A 15,703-nucleotide genomic window follows, 5' to 3' on the forward strand; every position below is an offset into this window, starting at 1 on the left:
CAAGAAGCTGGCTCATATCGTAGTCAGACTGGAATCATTTCACAGAGATGATACAGTTTCTGTAGAGCAGAAAATTGTGACTGTGCATGTGTATGGTGCTCTTGCCTTTAACCATGGGCTTCTCAGTGACCTCTGTCTCTCCTTTTGACTCCATAAAACACACAGACACACACAGACACACACACACAGATAAGCTGTTTATTTATCTGGTCATATCCAGTCTTTCCCATGTGGATTAGCAGAGTTAAATCTTCATGTGTGAAAGGTGTCCTGCTGAAGATAAGTTGCACTTGTTGTCTCTGTTTAGAGAATAATTTTGTTTAAAGCTGCATTGTATGGAGTTAGTTGAGATGTTGAACCCCAGAAAAATATGCACACTAAAGGGTTGCAGGATTTCACAAAGAAGTGAAAGTTAAAATGATTCAACTTCAGGAGTGAGGACTTTTTGATAACTTATTAATCCTGTGTCGACTTGTAGAGCGCTGTCATTAGAAGTAAGTTGGTTGCATGAATGTAATCTCATTTTGTAGTATGTGAAAAGTAAAACCAAAGTCTGACATTTACTTGTAACTATCAGGAGGATATGTAATTTAGAAATACATATTTTCCATCCAGACAAGAGCAGCTACCTTTTTCTGTTTGGTGTGTCAGGTGCTGTAGGGCCAGGGAGCAGTGTTGCTAATATGATGAGCCTGATGCCTTTACCCCCATATGTTCAGCCTACTAGTTTATCTTTTGACAAAATTATCTTTGCTGTGTTCATAAAGAAACTTTGCATATCGATAAGACAACAGATTATTGGTTGATACAATTATTCAAAATTTGCTTATCTATTACTTACTATTTGCAGCATACTCTGTTCTACTTTGTAAACTGACCTGTAATCTTAGTTGACAATGTGTTAATTTTTGCTAATGTGCAGTGATCGGTTAATTGTAATTTTGAGGTTTTCTTACTTCTGTAACACCACCTAGAAATAGTCCTTTCAGTATGATTTTCTACAGTGGACCGTTTTTGCAGGCAATTCTGCTCAAGGCTTTTCATTCTGCATCATTGTCAGATTTTTGTCAGCTTTGTAAATGAAACTGTTTCATATTCGGTACCAAGCACCTTCTTGTTAAGCAGACTGAGTGGTCAGGGATGCAGGTCCACAGCTCTGACACTGTTTGACACCATGCATGGTTCTCAGAATGCTGCATCAACAGTCAGGAGTCTGAGCCTGAAACTTGACCTATTTCTGCCTACAGTTCTTTTTGTTTGTAAGGTTGTGGTGTGATGGAGTTGTAGCTAGCAGGGGAAAAAAGTGAAAATATGAAAAGTTAAATGTAACTGACATAGTGTGATGGTATTTAAGCACACATTCAACAGTTGTGTTGAACGGATTTCCATGCACAGCGCAAGTTTGATGTGTAGTTTTCAGGTTGCACTGATGAGAAAGCAGAGCATCAGTCAGGTAGCCAGACAGATAGAATGAGTACAGGCCGATTGATAAAAGGATTGCGGAGCTTGGCTTGGACTGTGTGACGTCGGCAGACAGGTGTAGGGACATCAGACCTCACTCTGTCCAGACCCTCAGACAAGACGACATCTGATATCAATTGGACTCTTGAACTGTTGCTGGAGCATAAAAGGAGCTTCATCTTTATTAGGGATCTGTTATGTCCTACTGTCCATCCTCTCTCTTTTTCTGTCAGTCATTGCGTCTCACTCCACACATTTAGTAAATCTCCTAGACGAGGATTAGTGCTTCCTAGGGATTTAGGATTTCTGCCCACCCAACACATGTTGCACAGTTATCGCTGTGTGTTGGGCTTTCATGTCTTTTCTGCTTGCCATCGCTACTGTTGCAGTCTCTCTTTCATAAGACGCCAGCCGTTTTCAGCGCTGAATGAATTCTAGCTGGGGGAAGAAATAAAGAAATGGAGGCACAGCATGAAGACAAATTATAGCTTGGAAAACACAAGGCTGCATCCTTTTTGTTTTTTGAGATGGAAGAACATTGAAGAGGTGGCGGTGCAATAAGCAGGTTTGCTGGAATAGTGACATTAGATTACTGACCAACAGTTGATACCATTTTGAGAGGATTTTTTTTCTGTGAGTTTTCTCCTCAGGTTCTGCTTAGAGCCTAAGAACAAAGCTACTTGTGTGTTATTGATGATACTATTTTTGAATTTTATTTTTAAGAGGTGGAATAACAGGATTGCACAAAAATAGCATTTAACACACTCAAGGCTGCATTTATTCTCAAATGAACTTGCTGTGGAACATCCTTGCAGCTTTTTGACAGCATCGGTAACGATCTCAGTTTTCTGAAATGAGTGCATCCACAAAGAACAGTTTTTTCCCCATTTGCCCAGTGTCTTCAGCATTCATGCGCTCTGCTGCCACAGCACCCACCAGGGACAAGCCTGGACCTCTGGCTAAAGGTGCTTTTTCTCCCAATGAGGACAAAGACGAGCAGAAGGAGGTGACTCTGAGTAAGAGCCAGCAGCAAGCCTCTCTGTCTCTTGTTGTGGAGGAGTTCTTCTGGATAGGCAGCAGCATTGTGGCATTCTCCAAGTGGAGGCTTGGATACATGGGTAAGCTTAGTTAGATACGCTGTGTAGAGTTTGGGAGTACAAAGTACAAAGCAACTAGAATTCTTTTTTAGGTTCTTGAAGATCTTTCACCCCTCATCCAAGAGGCTTCTTCAATTCAAACAAGCAGATACCAATCTCAGCTACTGCAGTTATTTTCCCTCTGCACCCTCTCTGTTTCCCTTTGGTCATATGGTTTCACCATCACTGTCACTCCAACTCATGTTGCCTTGAAAACATTGAAATGTTCTGCTCCTACCTCAGAAGCTTTCTTCAAGTTTAATCTAAACATGTTTTTACTGTTGTAGGTAGAGTAGTCAAATATTTTCTTAAAAAGATAGATTGTCTTAATTCAAGTGTTATTACCACCAGATGATATTCTACTCTAGACAGGAACTAGGTCAACCTGTCATCTTGCTTCATGCTCAGGTTTGCTCGATATGTTGTTGAATGTTGTGAAGTAAATGGTTCTAATCCTCTGTAACTTCCAGCTGTCCTTCACAACTCTCTGTGGGATGTATTCTCTCAAAGGGCTAGCTCCACCTAAATGTGGCCATTACCAAACTATAGAGACATAAAAATACCACTGCTTGTTTTATTCTGACAAAGCTGTTAAACTTACCATCAGAGGTCACATTCAGCAGTCAGAAGTTTATTGTCTTACTCAGGGGCTTGTTGTTAATTTCCCTGTTTCATACTTACTTAAGAGGCTGTGTGTGTTACAATAGAACTTCTGCTTTGTCAGTCTTATGCGTGCTGCTTTATTGTCAGCACATTGCCTACCTGCACCATGGAGTCACTGGTGTGTGCAGCATATGGCCTCAGGCAATCCCCCTGGGCTTAACCTGGTGCCCTGACAGAGGAGAGTAGCTTACTCCAGCTTCTAGGCCCACATTGTAACTGAGCAGCAGGTCAGCAGCTGCCCAGGTCATCCTGCCACGTCAGTGAGGTGTCCCCTGCATATCTTACTGGACCTTAGTCTCAGCTGTCTACATCTGCCATCACCTATCGTCTGCCTCCTGACTTAACCTCTTTAACAAATTACTGCAGCTGTGGCCTTCAGCAGAATTGCTAATGCCGGTTAACTACTGGAGTGTGGATGTAGGTCATTCTGTTACACAGTAGCCATGTCTTTCAAAGAAGAGACCTCGAAGTTACTGTTGCTGACTGTAATTAATATTGTGGGATTACAGCTACACTTCTCATGAAACATAATTGAATGTGGTATTTGAATGAAGGCCTGGTATGTGGAGAGTTGTTAATGCAACTAAACTTTATGTTTCCATTTCACTTTTATTCGTGGTTTGCATCTGATACACTTGAATGAAACCCTTGAACTGTTTGTTCATTGCTATTACTTTTTCGCTCCGGCTTAACCTTACACATTTTTTTTTTCATTCTAGTGATGTTAATCATACGAATATTGTTTTGCAGAGAGCCAGACTTTTCAAAAATGAAGTTGCTGAATGTAATAATGTGGGGTCTTGCATGTCTGGTTGACTTAAAACATTTTTTTTAACTCCAGACTATTAATTTGTGATCAGCTGAATCCATTGTTTTTTTTTTAAGAGAACACTGACATGATGAACAACAAATGAAATTACTGTGACTAAACTGTGGCCTGACCTTAATCATAATCATACATCACAGAAAATAATTGTTTTCTTCAAACTGTTTAAGGTAACGAGCAATTCAGTAAGGTAAATTATGACACAATATTCCACATGAAATGCTCAGGTTTATTTGGATTTTAAATTTAGAACACTTTTACTTTAATGTGTTCTGGCCTAATTGCAAATGGAAATTGGCTACTAGCTGAATCTGGTACACTACATCTCACAACTCTTCTCACTATGTGAGATTCATATTTTATGTACATGGCCAGTTATACATGTCATATATTAAACTTAACTAATTCAAAACCTGTCAGTGATGCCATTGAATTTTTAAAATTAGCATTTACTGTTTGGTGAAAAGACACAGGCTTTGTTTATTGTCACTCTTACTAAGACTCTCATTAATCAGGCTTGCAGATAGGATCTGAGCTTGTTTTTATCCATTTGAACATTGGGAACATCTCCTCAATGGGTGTCTTCTTCACATTCATACACACTTTAAATCTCATGTTGTAACTATGGCAACAAGCCCAGACCCCCACCAGTAAAGTCTACAGCCTTTCTGTGTGTCTTGTGCTCCACTTTTGTCTCTCTCCATCTCTAATGTACAAGCTGTTGTATGCATGCTGCTGTTGTCTTAATTTTCTCAAAAATTGTAAGCCCCATCTCTGTTTTTTGATGTTAGATTACATTGTCAGTTTGTTTTTGTTCCTGTCTACATGATTTTTTTTTCTACCTCTGACTTTCATCATATCTGCTTGTCATTGTCATTTCCTGTTGTTGCCTTTTCTCAAATGTGCCCAAAGTTGATTTCCTTAAATAATTTGTTAGGATTTTTTCTCAATGAAGTTGTTTTTGGCACTGATCCAAGGCTGAGTTTTTGAATATTTGCATTTGCAGCAGCACACTGACATTGTAGATCCCAACTGTGGTAATGGATAGTAGCTTACCAACACCGAGGTGACGAAACAGCAGAACACAGCAAAGAACGTATCAGAATATATTTGGCTTTAAATTAGCTCATACGAATTCATTAAAATATGCTTGGCTCAGCCCTGATAATGAGCCCTAGTTTCAGCTCAGGAGATCTCTAGAATTTGCTCAGAGTTGTGAATTGGAAACTGAATAGCAGCTTCTTGTGCTATTGGCTTTGCCATCAAATCATAGAAATGCCGTCAGATTCTGTTAATTGCACCATGTTGTTTTGTTTACTCTTAAGTTACCTTTTATTTCCTGGTTAAAAAATAGGGTTTTAAGACAACATGGAAGTGTCTCCTCCGACAAAAGTTTTCAGCGGTACCAAACAGCTGTTATGATGCAAGGCTATGGCTGCCTGTAGTGTCCATGCCATCCATTTTAGCAGATGCACCTGTAAACCCGAATCTCCTAAATATGTCATTCTCTGTTTTTAAATGCCAGAAAGATACTCAGTGATTAATTAATGAAACATTTGTTGAAAACTTGGGGTGTAACACCATGTCTGGTTGTTGAAGCTACTTTTTGTGCTGATACCAATTAGTTAAAAAAATGCCTTGGTCACCCCCTGTCCCAATCTTTGACACTGGGATTTCAGAAACGTTGAGATTGGAAAAAGCGACAGTATTCCCCAATTTTCAATAGTGTCTTGTTAATGTGTGCAGGAAGCAGTGCTTTTTCCTTTGAAGGAGAGCTTCCTGTGACCCAGGAGAACAGAGCAAGTGCTATATCAACCCTGGAGTGGTAGATTAGCACACATTACCTGTCAACCCTTTGCACATTTGTTGTCCAGTTCTCTTCCGTTTTTGTTAGTAACAATGGGGAAATTTACTCACATCAGACTTGCCATGCTTTGCGTATCTGTTTTACAAATCAGCGTTAATCTTTTCAAATGCATTTGTTAACTTCATACTTCCTGCTGCAGTAAATCCCAGGACCCGCACTTTTAATCCACGGCAAACGGCAAAGTTAAAATGGCTCCCTCTTTTGAGCTTGTAGTTGGGTCTTGCAGGATCCAAATACAAATCTTACTGACACTACTCATTTTTATTGGCCCTCCTGAAGCCAGAATGTGTGACTCTTCCGCTCCCATTGTACACGTCAACTGATGCCATTATGTAAAGTTTCACACTGAACATAAGCACCAAACCACCACTAGCTTTGTCCTGTGACAATTCAGTGAAGGTTGTTCAAACAAGATGGCTATGTCTGACTGTGACTTTGTGTATCTTTAAAGTTGAAACTGTACAGCTGACTTTAAAGGTTCACTTAAGTTGATTATAAATATATTGCTCTTGTCCTAATAATTAAATGGATATTTTTATTTGTTTTATTTTGTACTTCAGACTGAACAACTCTGAACAGTCTTTGTAGTGATAGTTTGCAACATTATAATGCTACATACTGAAAAATTCTGGCAAATTAGACACCTTAAACGTTTTGTTTTGAAATTTGGACAAAAATGTTGATCCTTGCATTCCTTTTGGTTTCACTGACCAACTGTGTCAAACCTTGACATCACAACTGAGATGCATACTGAACTTTGAATTTTGCTTGCCGTTGCAGCCCAATTACAAAGTGCTTATCACTTCAGGATAAGATTAAACTATGTTTACCATGAATATAATGGCTTAAATGTAAAACAAATAAAGTGTAAGTAATTTTATGAACAAAGTCAAAACAATCATGGTGGTTCTTACTTGTTGTTTAATGTTTCATGTATCTTTCTTTGCAAAGGCGAATATGGATTTGGAGGATCTGGAACTCTTAATCAATAGTCAGTTTTCTGTACCTTTTGATTGTTCTATAGACAAAACAGGGAACCACCTTCTGGGGCCTCTGCTGTAACCGTGAACAAAATCCCAAGCCACTGGACTGATGGTTAATTGATTACAAAAGCCTTTATTATCCAGGCTCAGTCAGTCTTCCATAGGCTGTGACTACCCTTTCCAGTGGGCAGAAATGGGTCAAATGCATTTCTTCCACCACTTACACCTAAGTGGTTGCTGGTCTGGGCTTTTTGTTCTCTATGTAAAATTTCTCTGTTATCATTCTGGCATTGTCATTTAAAATCATACAGCTGTAGTGATTTTTTTTTAAAGCGTATTGGTTGTTAATTGCATTGGTTAATAGTAGCAGTGGGCTGCAGTGTTTGACCACTATAGTACAGTTTGGACTCCTACAGCTTCCCCTGACAGGCTTTGCTCAGCCCTTGGGTTAAGCCCACGAGCCGTGATACTTCTTAGTGAGTGCTCCTTTGTGAAGTACAGTAGGAGGATATTTCAAAGATTTAGGTTAACTTCCCAGGGGGTTTCCCACGCACAGCCAGCTATATCACATGAGCAAACACATTCTCCTTTTAGCTGACTAGCAGGGGGAGTGTGAGCAGAGCGTGGCCTCCTTTGCTGCCCTCTCATCTGTGAGTTAATTGTGTTCAAGGCAACCACAAAGCAGAGTGTGTTCCATGTTGAAACAACTCTCTTTGCTTGCAGTTTGATTAGATTTACCCTCTTGTTACAGTGGTGAAAGCAAACATTCATGCATCATTACAGCAAAAAAGAGGCTCATAATTGGCCTGGTGTTTGCTTCTCACCTTATTTCATTTAGACTAGAGGGTTTAATATCATAACCGTTTCCCTTTTAATGTCAGTAAATAGACAATAGCAATTGACAATAGGGCTTTCTGGCTGCGCTCTGGATGCATGTCTGCAGAAGTAGATGTTGGATAGTAGATTGTGATGGCTGCTAGAAAGTACATTCAGTTTATCTTTGACAGGAGGAGAGAGATGAGCCACTTAGATTGTGGTTAGAAGACAGTTTTCTGCAGTGTTCATTCTGACCTGTAATCCTGCACAATATGGATGCCTTCATTCCAACCATACTATGACAGCAGCTAATTTCATGCATTAATGCCCCCTCTGTAGCTGAAGAAGTGCAGATCTTTAGCTCTCTTACAGCCCATGGGCCACTATTCCATTGAAAAACTGGTCTCCCGGGGTAACACTGTCTGCGTCAGGCACTGAGGAACCAGGGTGCCCTGATGGCAAATGGGCTACTGGAACAAGGCACAGATGGACAAGAGATGAGAACCTGGAGCTGATGGAATGCAACCAGATGAGTAACCCAAGAGAGAGGGGTTACATGAGAAGGATGTGGGATAACCAGATGCTTTGAAAGCGGAGTTTGAGATTAACCATGAAACTGCTTCTAGACCAGTATTCCAAAATCCGTAAGCACAGAAACCCTTAACAAAAAGGCTGCTGACCTGAGAATGAAGATAATGAACAGGCTGGAAACCTGGCACCTCCTCAGCTGATTACCACGATTGAGTGATAGAACACCCTCTGAAAGTCTGCTGGCTAAGATGAATAGGCACATATGAATACAGCACTGCAAACTACTCTCATGACCTTCACCAACACCAGCAAGCTGATGTACGCCACAGCAACTGTGATCCTAAAGATGCTTGATATTATCATGAACAAAATGAATAACAAAGAGCAATGCCCCTCATGGAGCGGGTGGCTAGAGGCCAAGATCAAGGGGGTGCGGAGAGAAGTTAGTCAACTTTCCAAGCTTCAGAAAGATGTGAGGAAGAAATGGCTTCCTGGGAAGTACCACATGCTGGAGAATTTATAGGGTGTTCTCCACCAAGAATCCAAAATGTGCTCTCAGTGGCAGGGTCAGAATGTGAATATAGATCCAAACAGAGCCTGAAAGGTACTGGAATAGCATATGGGAGAAAGAAGCATCACATAGCACTGATGCTCAGTGGCTAGTGGACCTAAGAGCTGACCACAGCAATCATCCATAACCGGAACCAATGACCATCACTATGGCAGACATCCGAGAAAATTTTTCAGGTATGAAAAGCTGGACAGCACCAGGCCCAGACATGATCCACACCTACTGCAAAACAGGCGAACTGCACTCCAAAAATGTCTGGCAATACAAATGAATATACTGCTGAAAGATGGGACACACCCAAAATGGCTAACCCAAGGGCGAATGGTCCTGATCATGAAGGCTCCCCAGAAGGTTGCCCATTGAACTACCAGCCAACAATCTGCCTCTGTACAAAAAGGAAGCTCCTGTCAGGCATCATAGTGGCTAAGATGAATAGGCCCAATACATGCACAACGCCCAGAGGGCATTGGTAGCAATACCAGAGGAGCCAAACACTGTCTACTGGTAGACAGAGCAATCACCCAGGACTACAAGACCAGACAGACCAACCTGTGCATGGCCTAGATTGGCTACAAGAAAGCCTATGACTTAATGCAACATACATGGATTCTGGAATGTTCGGAGTTGTACAATGTCAACAGGACACTAAGGGCCTTTATCCAGAACTCAGTGGGGCTGAGAAAAATGAGACTGGAGGCCAAATCAACGCCAATCGCAAAAGTCACCATCAAATTCAACTTACACCAGGGCGCTGCACTATCAACATTGCTGTTCTGCATAGGACTAAACCCCCTCAACCAGATCATCACAAAGAGTGGCTATGATTAAAAGTTCTGAAGCAGAGCAACCATCAACCACCTCTTCTACATGGGTTATATCAAGCTGAATGCTAAGAGCAAGCAAGACATTGACTCCCTGATCCACTCCACCAAGATCTATTGCAGCAGAATCATGATGTCATTCAGACTAGACAAATGTAGCAGGATGGTGTCAAAGAGAGAAAAAAGGATAAGAACTGAGAGGGCTGAACTACCAGAAGGCAACATTGCAGATGTTTAGGAAAGTTACAAATACCTTGGGATACCACAGGCAAATGGGAATCTTTGCCAGATGGAGGAAGGGGCTAATATCAGGAAATTGTACCAGTGGCTAGAAAGGGCTAGGCTGAAGAACAGCGCAGAAGCACTTATCATGGCTGCACAAGAACAGGGCCTCAGCACAAGATCCATAGAGGCAGGGATCTGACACACCAGGCAAGACACATAGTGCACAGGCTGCACAAAGATGCTCCTGAGACAGTCCAGTGTATATACAATTTAGTGTGTCGGCTTCATGTCTAAATGTGCCTCTTGGTCAAGTTTTCATAAAAGTTGCACAGGCAATATTACTAGGTAGGACCTTCAAGCAGTTCTGAATTAGCATTTAAGCAACTTTACTGCTTTACTAAAGATTAAAAACCCAGGTATAAATCAGACTTAAAGCAAAATTATAATAGCTGTGCCAACACAATAGTAAGGTCTCCATTTTATTAATTTTAAAACATAGCAAGAGTGAAAAAGATTCAAATGTCAAGTCTCTGCACTTGATTTCAGGCTGTTGGGACCAAAAAGCATCTGATTCTGTGTTATGATTCTTTCAGTTTAACTGATATAGTCCAGACTTACTACTGACAAGCAGATTTTAGTTCCAGAGCTAAAACAAACTTGAGTAAAACCTGCCCCAACCTTGACTAATTTTAAACTGAGGCTAAAAACTTGCTGTTTTCACTGAGGTAGACTGCACCTTGAGCACTTCTCCTTTCCTACTATGCACTTAAATTCTTTACATATCTAGAATTTGTTTACATCTGCATTTTTCATTACTGTTAAGGACGACTGTGGGTCAGTGTGTCGAAGTGTCCTTGTACAAGACACTGAACCCCAAGTTGCTCCCAAAGGCAGGCAGGCCCCTTGCGTGGCAGCTGTGTTGCCATTGTTGTGTGAATGTGTGTGTTAAATGGTGAATGGGAAACATTGTAAAATGCTTTGAGTACCATGAAGATCGAGAGGTGCTATATAATATACATATACAAATATGCTTGCCTTGCTCTGCAATTTAAAACTTTGATGGAGTGTGTGTAGTTCTTTTGTAGTGATGCCTCTACGTGCCTTTTGTACACGTTAGTCCAGATTGAGCTTCAGAAGGTATTGCGGTTAGCCTGTTATGGCCAGTGCAAATCTTGAACCTTTTGAGAGCTGCATACATAGCACATTTTAATTATCAAGTCTGGCACTGGTATTGCGATTGCACTGTCTGCCCTAATGTAAAGGCAGACATTACAGTTGCAGTGTTGTTGTGAAGTTGGGCAATTTGCTGATATTGTTCTGAGCAGGAATTCAATAGCAGAGGTTAGGAGAACAGGACTGAACTACATTAACAATACCCTCGGGGTGGGCCTTTTGCAGCAAGACCACAGCCAGGACAAATCAATTCTCAATTAGAGCAATCCATCACTGCTGGTTTGCTGTGCTTACTTATACAGCAGACATTTTGGATGTTTGTTGCATTTAGGTGAGATGGAAGCTCAAATCATCGTCCTCCATCTCCTGCTATCTTTATTGTATTCTCTACCACTCTAACTTAGTAAGCAAACTTATTCCAAATGTGTCAAATATTTAAATGAGTGTACTATGATATCCCAACCCTAATCCCTAGCCTTTCCTAGCTGGAATTTAGTGTAAAAAGTCTTGAGCTTCATTGAATACCATGATCAGCAACTGAAAAAAGAAAATAATCAAAGCAGTGGTTAGGAATAATTACTGCATGAAAGTAGTATTTGTGTTTAAGAGCAACTGAGAGCAGCACAGTAGTGATGATGGCATGGTTTGGTGGTTGTACTGATGGAATTAGTGCTATATAAATTAGCATAATAGGTGAAATTATCATGTGAGCAATACTGTTGAGAAATCGTTGAAGTAATCATTTCCCATTCTTCATGCACGCTGACGGTATGTACAGTTTTAAGGCTGCACAGAGACAGTATTTTCATATAAACTTGTGTCTACCATTTTTCTGAAGTACCTTAAAATACATGATGTGCAGCTCACACAGCAAGTATGTTGAATGTCATGTATGTAAGCAATCTGCTAACCTAAAATGAGAGTGCATGCAGAGGTGGCCTAATTTCCTGCATGCTACGGGGAAATAGTTTGATAGGATGCAGCAGGCACTTCCTAATTGACAATATGGCCACATCGGATGTAACTGCAGCCCAGGGGCATGTGACTGCCCACTCTAGCCAGGCTCAGCTTGATTACCACAACATTAGCTTGCACTGGAAGAACTGTCAAATTCTCCCCCAAACCGTGGCAAGGACACATATAGACCCATCTGTATTTTCAGTGTTATCATTCAGTAGTTTGGCAGTGGTCACTAATGTCAGTCCTCTTTGTATTGTTTTATTTCTGGAAGGATTTCTGTTACATTTAGCTCACAATGTGAATCCTCACATCTCAAAAGAGGTCCTGGTTGTATTGATTTTTCCTGTTGTTCTGTCATACTTCAGTGTGAAGTAGAGATCTTGTTAAAGGGCTTTTTGTGGCAAAATTGCTTCTCACTGTCCTCTGTCTTGACTCTCTTTTCATCCCATGAGAAAAGCAAAACCCTGTTGGCAGTGACAGGCACATCTAGTGTGTTTTGCAATGCTGACTGTTCATGTGAGTGTATTAGTATTTAACCATGTTTTGCATGAGAGGCCAGATGGAATTTTGTGGAATTGCACAAATGCACACATACATCTCTTGAGTGAAAACATGTAGCATATGCACATTTCTGTCTGTCACACACTGTCTTTCAGTTGCAGTGCACACTCCAGCAGTTTCCCTTTTGACAACTTCCCAACCTTTGTTTTTTTCTGTCTTGCTTGTTTTCTTGCCTTCAGTGGAGAAATGCATGAGCTCCATGCAGATGGGGACCCAGATGGTGAAGCTCCGTGGAGGCTCCAAGGGACTGGTACGGTTCTTCTATTTGGACGAACACAAGTCCTGCATCCGCTGGAGGCCCTCACGCAAGAATGAAAAGGCTAAAAGTGAGTGTCTTCTTCCTAAAGTCATAAGAGAAAAGCATTACAGATCTGTAGTGCTCTTGTAGTTTAGTGCATTCATACTGTGGTTCAAGTGGTATGGAAAGCCATTTCTGCCATATTTTATGTGAATGACAAGGGTTCATTAAATGTGAGCAGGTATGACCATATGTCATCCTTCCAAAAGGCTCTACCTAGTAGGCTTTTGACATTTCCATCTTTTAAAACGATGGTACAGCCACAGTTTATTGTAAATAATTAATGAGCGACTACACTTATTGTGACAAATGAATTACATTTATTTGAACTTAACAAACAAGTATTTGTTACTATTATCTGTGAGCTTCAGACTCCAGTCCAACCAATTTTCCATTTCAGTTAGTCTTTATAAAGACATTGCTCAAATATTCCATCTCTGTCTGGAACTACAAGGGACAAACAACTGGTTATTTCAGCATTAGTTCAAACTCTCAGTAGTGTTACCACCTGTTCTGCTCCGCGGCATAATCAATAATTTTTCATTTTAATTTTAGTCCCGTATGTTGAGACATTTAAGCAACCATGAAATGCTCCTTCTGTAAAATAACTTAACTAGATTAGAAAGTCCATGATATAACTTAGACAGGTACTTTCTTTGTTTTTAGCACAATGGTTTAGTGGAGAAAAAGGCTTTATAGGCCAACAGGTTGTGATATATAATTTCTGGTGTGTCTAGTATAATGGCAATTCATTCAGTGCAAAGTCAGGAGTGGTGATTTCAGGTATGTTGAGGTACTTAAACGTGGGATTTTAATGACTAGTGAAGATACTTCTGTTGTGTTTTAGGTTTAAAATTGATAAAAAAAATATTTCATTACAAAAAAGGTATCAGCTTAAGAATTTCAGTGAAAAGTAGAATCTCTGAAAACATCTTCTAAAAATTATGAGAACATGATTTTTAGAACATCTCAGTATTAGTTTGCCTTTCCTTCTGCCTTCGAGCTGTGTGGACTTATGTTATCCCAGCATGATCTGATAATGTTTCAAAGAACTTTTAGTCAGGTCAGGAGTGACTGTGGAGACACAGAATATTTTTTACAAGTGACTAATGGCTGTAGGTTGATTTAGTTGAACAAGCCTCTCATGAGTTGATCAAATCCACTTAAGTGTCAGCTGATCACCGTTTCAGTGGAAGGATACAAAATCTAATCTTTTCTATAAAGAAGATAACATGGCCACTCCCACTAGTCTTGTTTCATAGCTGACCTAAAAACAGAGCAGAATCGGAAATATCAGTTTTTGTTTTACATGGCAGGACCTCTTGTATTTTTTAAACACGAGAAGCTTCTAATAAAGTTTCTAAATTCTCTGTCTACGTATATCTTGGTTTAGGTGAAAATATGATTGAGTTTTGATGTGATCTCAGACTTGCCATCATTATGCTTTTGTGTTAGTCTCCTAGGTGCTTTGTTTTTCTGTTAATGATTCTTTTAGGTCTACAAGATTTAATTCTTTTATTCCCTTAGAAATTAGCATTTGTACCACAGTGTCTACAATAAGCAAACAAAACAAATTTCTTCAGTGTTTTAGAGTAAAAGGAGTAAAGAGACTTCAGAGCATTAGCTGGGTGGCTGAATCTCTCATGGGGGCTTAGAGACTCAGTTTCCTGTTGTTCTCCCTCCTCTGTAGCTTTGGATTTAATAAGCTTCTTAAGTCAACTTAATTATTTATCAGCTTTAATCTGCCCAAACAGTGTCTTATACACACGTGCCACTAAATGAAATGACACACATACAGTTCACTAGGAGATCAGAACAACTACAGCTCTGTGTTTTTGGGGTGATGGGGGTCTCTTTAAAGACACTGAAAGCTTAGTCATAGAATTTATACTAAATCTTACTTATTTAGTGGTTTGATTATTTAAACAGGAACAAAAATGCTAGGATCCAAACTTTTTGTGAAGGCACTGTAAGGTACTTTCACACATAAAAGTGGGTACAGACCTCACACACCATGACTTTCTCTTTTGTTTCATTTTATTGTATTTTATGTACAGCGTCTTTAAGTTACTTGTAAAGTGCTTTATAAATAAAATTTATTATTATTATTATTATTATTATTATTATTATTATTATTATTATTATTATTATTATTATTATTATTATTATTATTATGACAATTTATCTTCACCCTCTCTCAGAACAAATATGATAGACTGAACATACCTGATCACATTTCTAGAAATTCAAGAAAATGAATTGTTCTCTTGACTTTTGTATATAAGTTAGTCAGGCGTGTCACAGTTCTGACACAGCCTCATACTGTGTTTATACATGCATCCCTCATTTGAAACCTCGACAGATCTCAATCACTTTGCATCAGGAAATAGACTAAGCATTGTAGCCTTTGCTTGCAGCATATTCCTTGGCTCGCTGCGTGGTGTTCTGTGCCATCAGCCTTTAAAGACTCGTCACAGAGCACCCACTGAGACAGACGGGAAGCAGTGCAGGCTTTTGGTCTGTTCCCACACTGACTGGGAGACCTGTGTGGCCTTTTGCGACCCAAAGCTTTTAACCAGCCATCATTTTTTGGAGCAAAAAATACAATTTGATAGTTAATTCCTCCTTATCTCAATAAGTTTTGGTTGATGAAAACTGGACATTTGCAATTGTTGTGAATTGTATTGTTTGCTAGATGACAAGAACTTTGTGAACATTTCTAGCATTTTAACTGATATCTTTTAGGACAATGTAAATTGGTCTGAAAATATGAGCATCCATGAACACATAGCAGGTTCATGAAGCCAGTCA

The 15,703-nt window shown here is 39.9% G+C and overlaps 1 protein-coding gene across 1 annotated transcript in view; it reads left to right on the plus strand.

Moving 5' to 3' along the window:
• Window positions 1-15,703, plus strand: part of plch2a (phospholipase C, eta 2a) — a 226,665-nt gene that overhangs the window by 153,744 nt on the left and 57,218 nt on the right. Inside the window, exon 3 of the mRNA XM_055012694.1 lies at window positions 12,774-12,920. Coding sequence (XP_054868669.1) covers window positions 12,774-12,920 — 147 coding nt within the window. The remainder of the gene's footprint in view (window positions 1-12,773; window positions 12,921-15,703) is intronic.

The sequence above is a fragment of the Amphiprion ocellaris genome, chromosome 8, assembly GCF_022539595.1.
Source record: "Amphiprion ocellaris isolate individual 3 ecotype Okinawa chromosome 8, ASM2253959v1, whole genome shotgun sequence".
Classification (NCBI taxonomy): Eukaryota; Metazoa; Chordata; class Actinopteri; family Pomacentridae; genus Amphiprion; species Amphiprion ocellaris.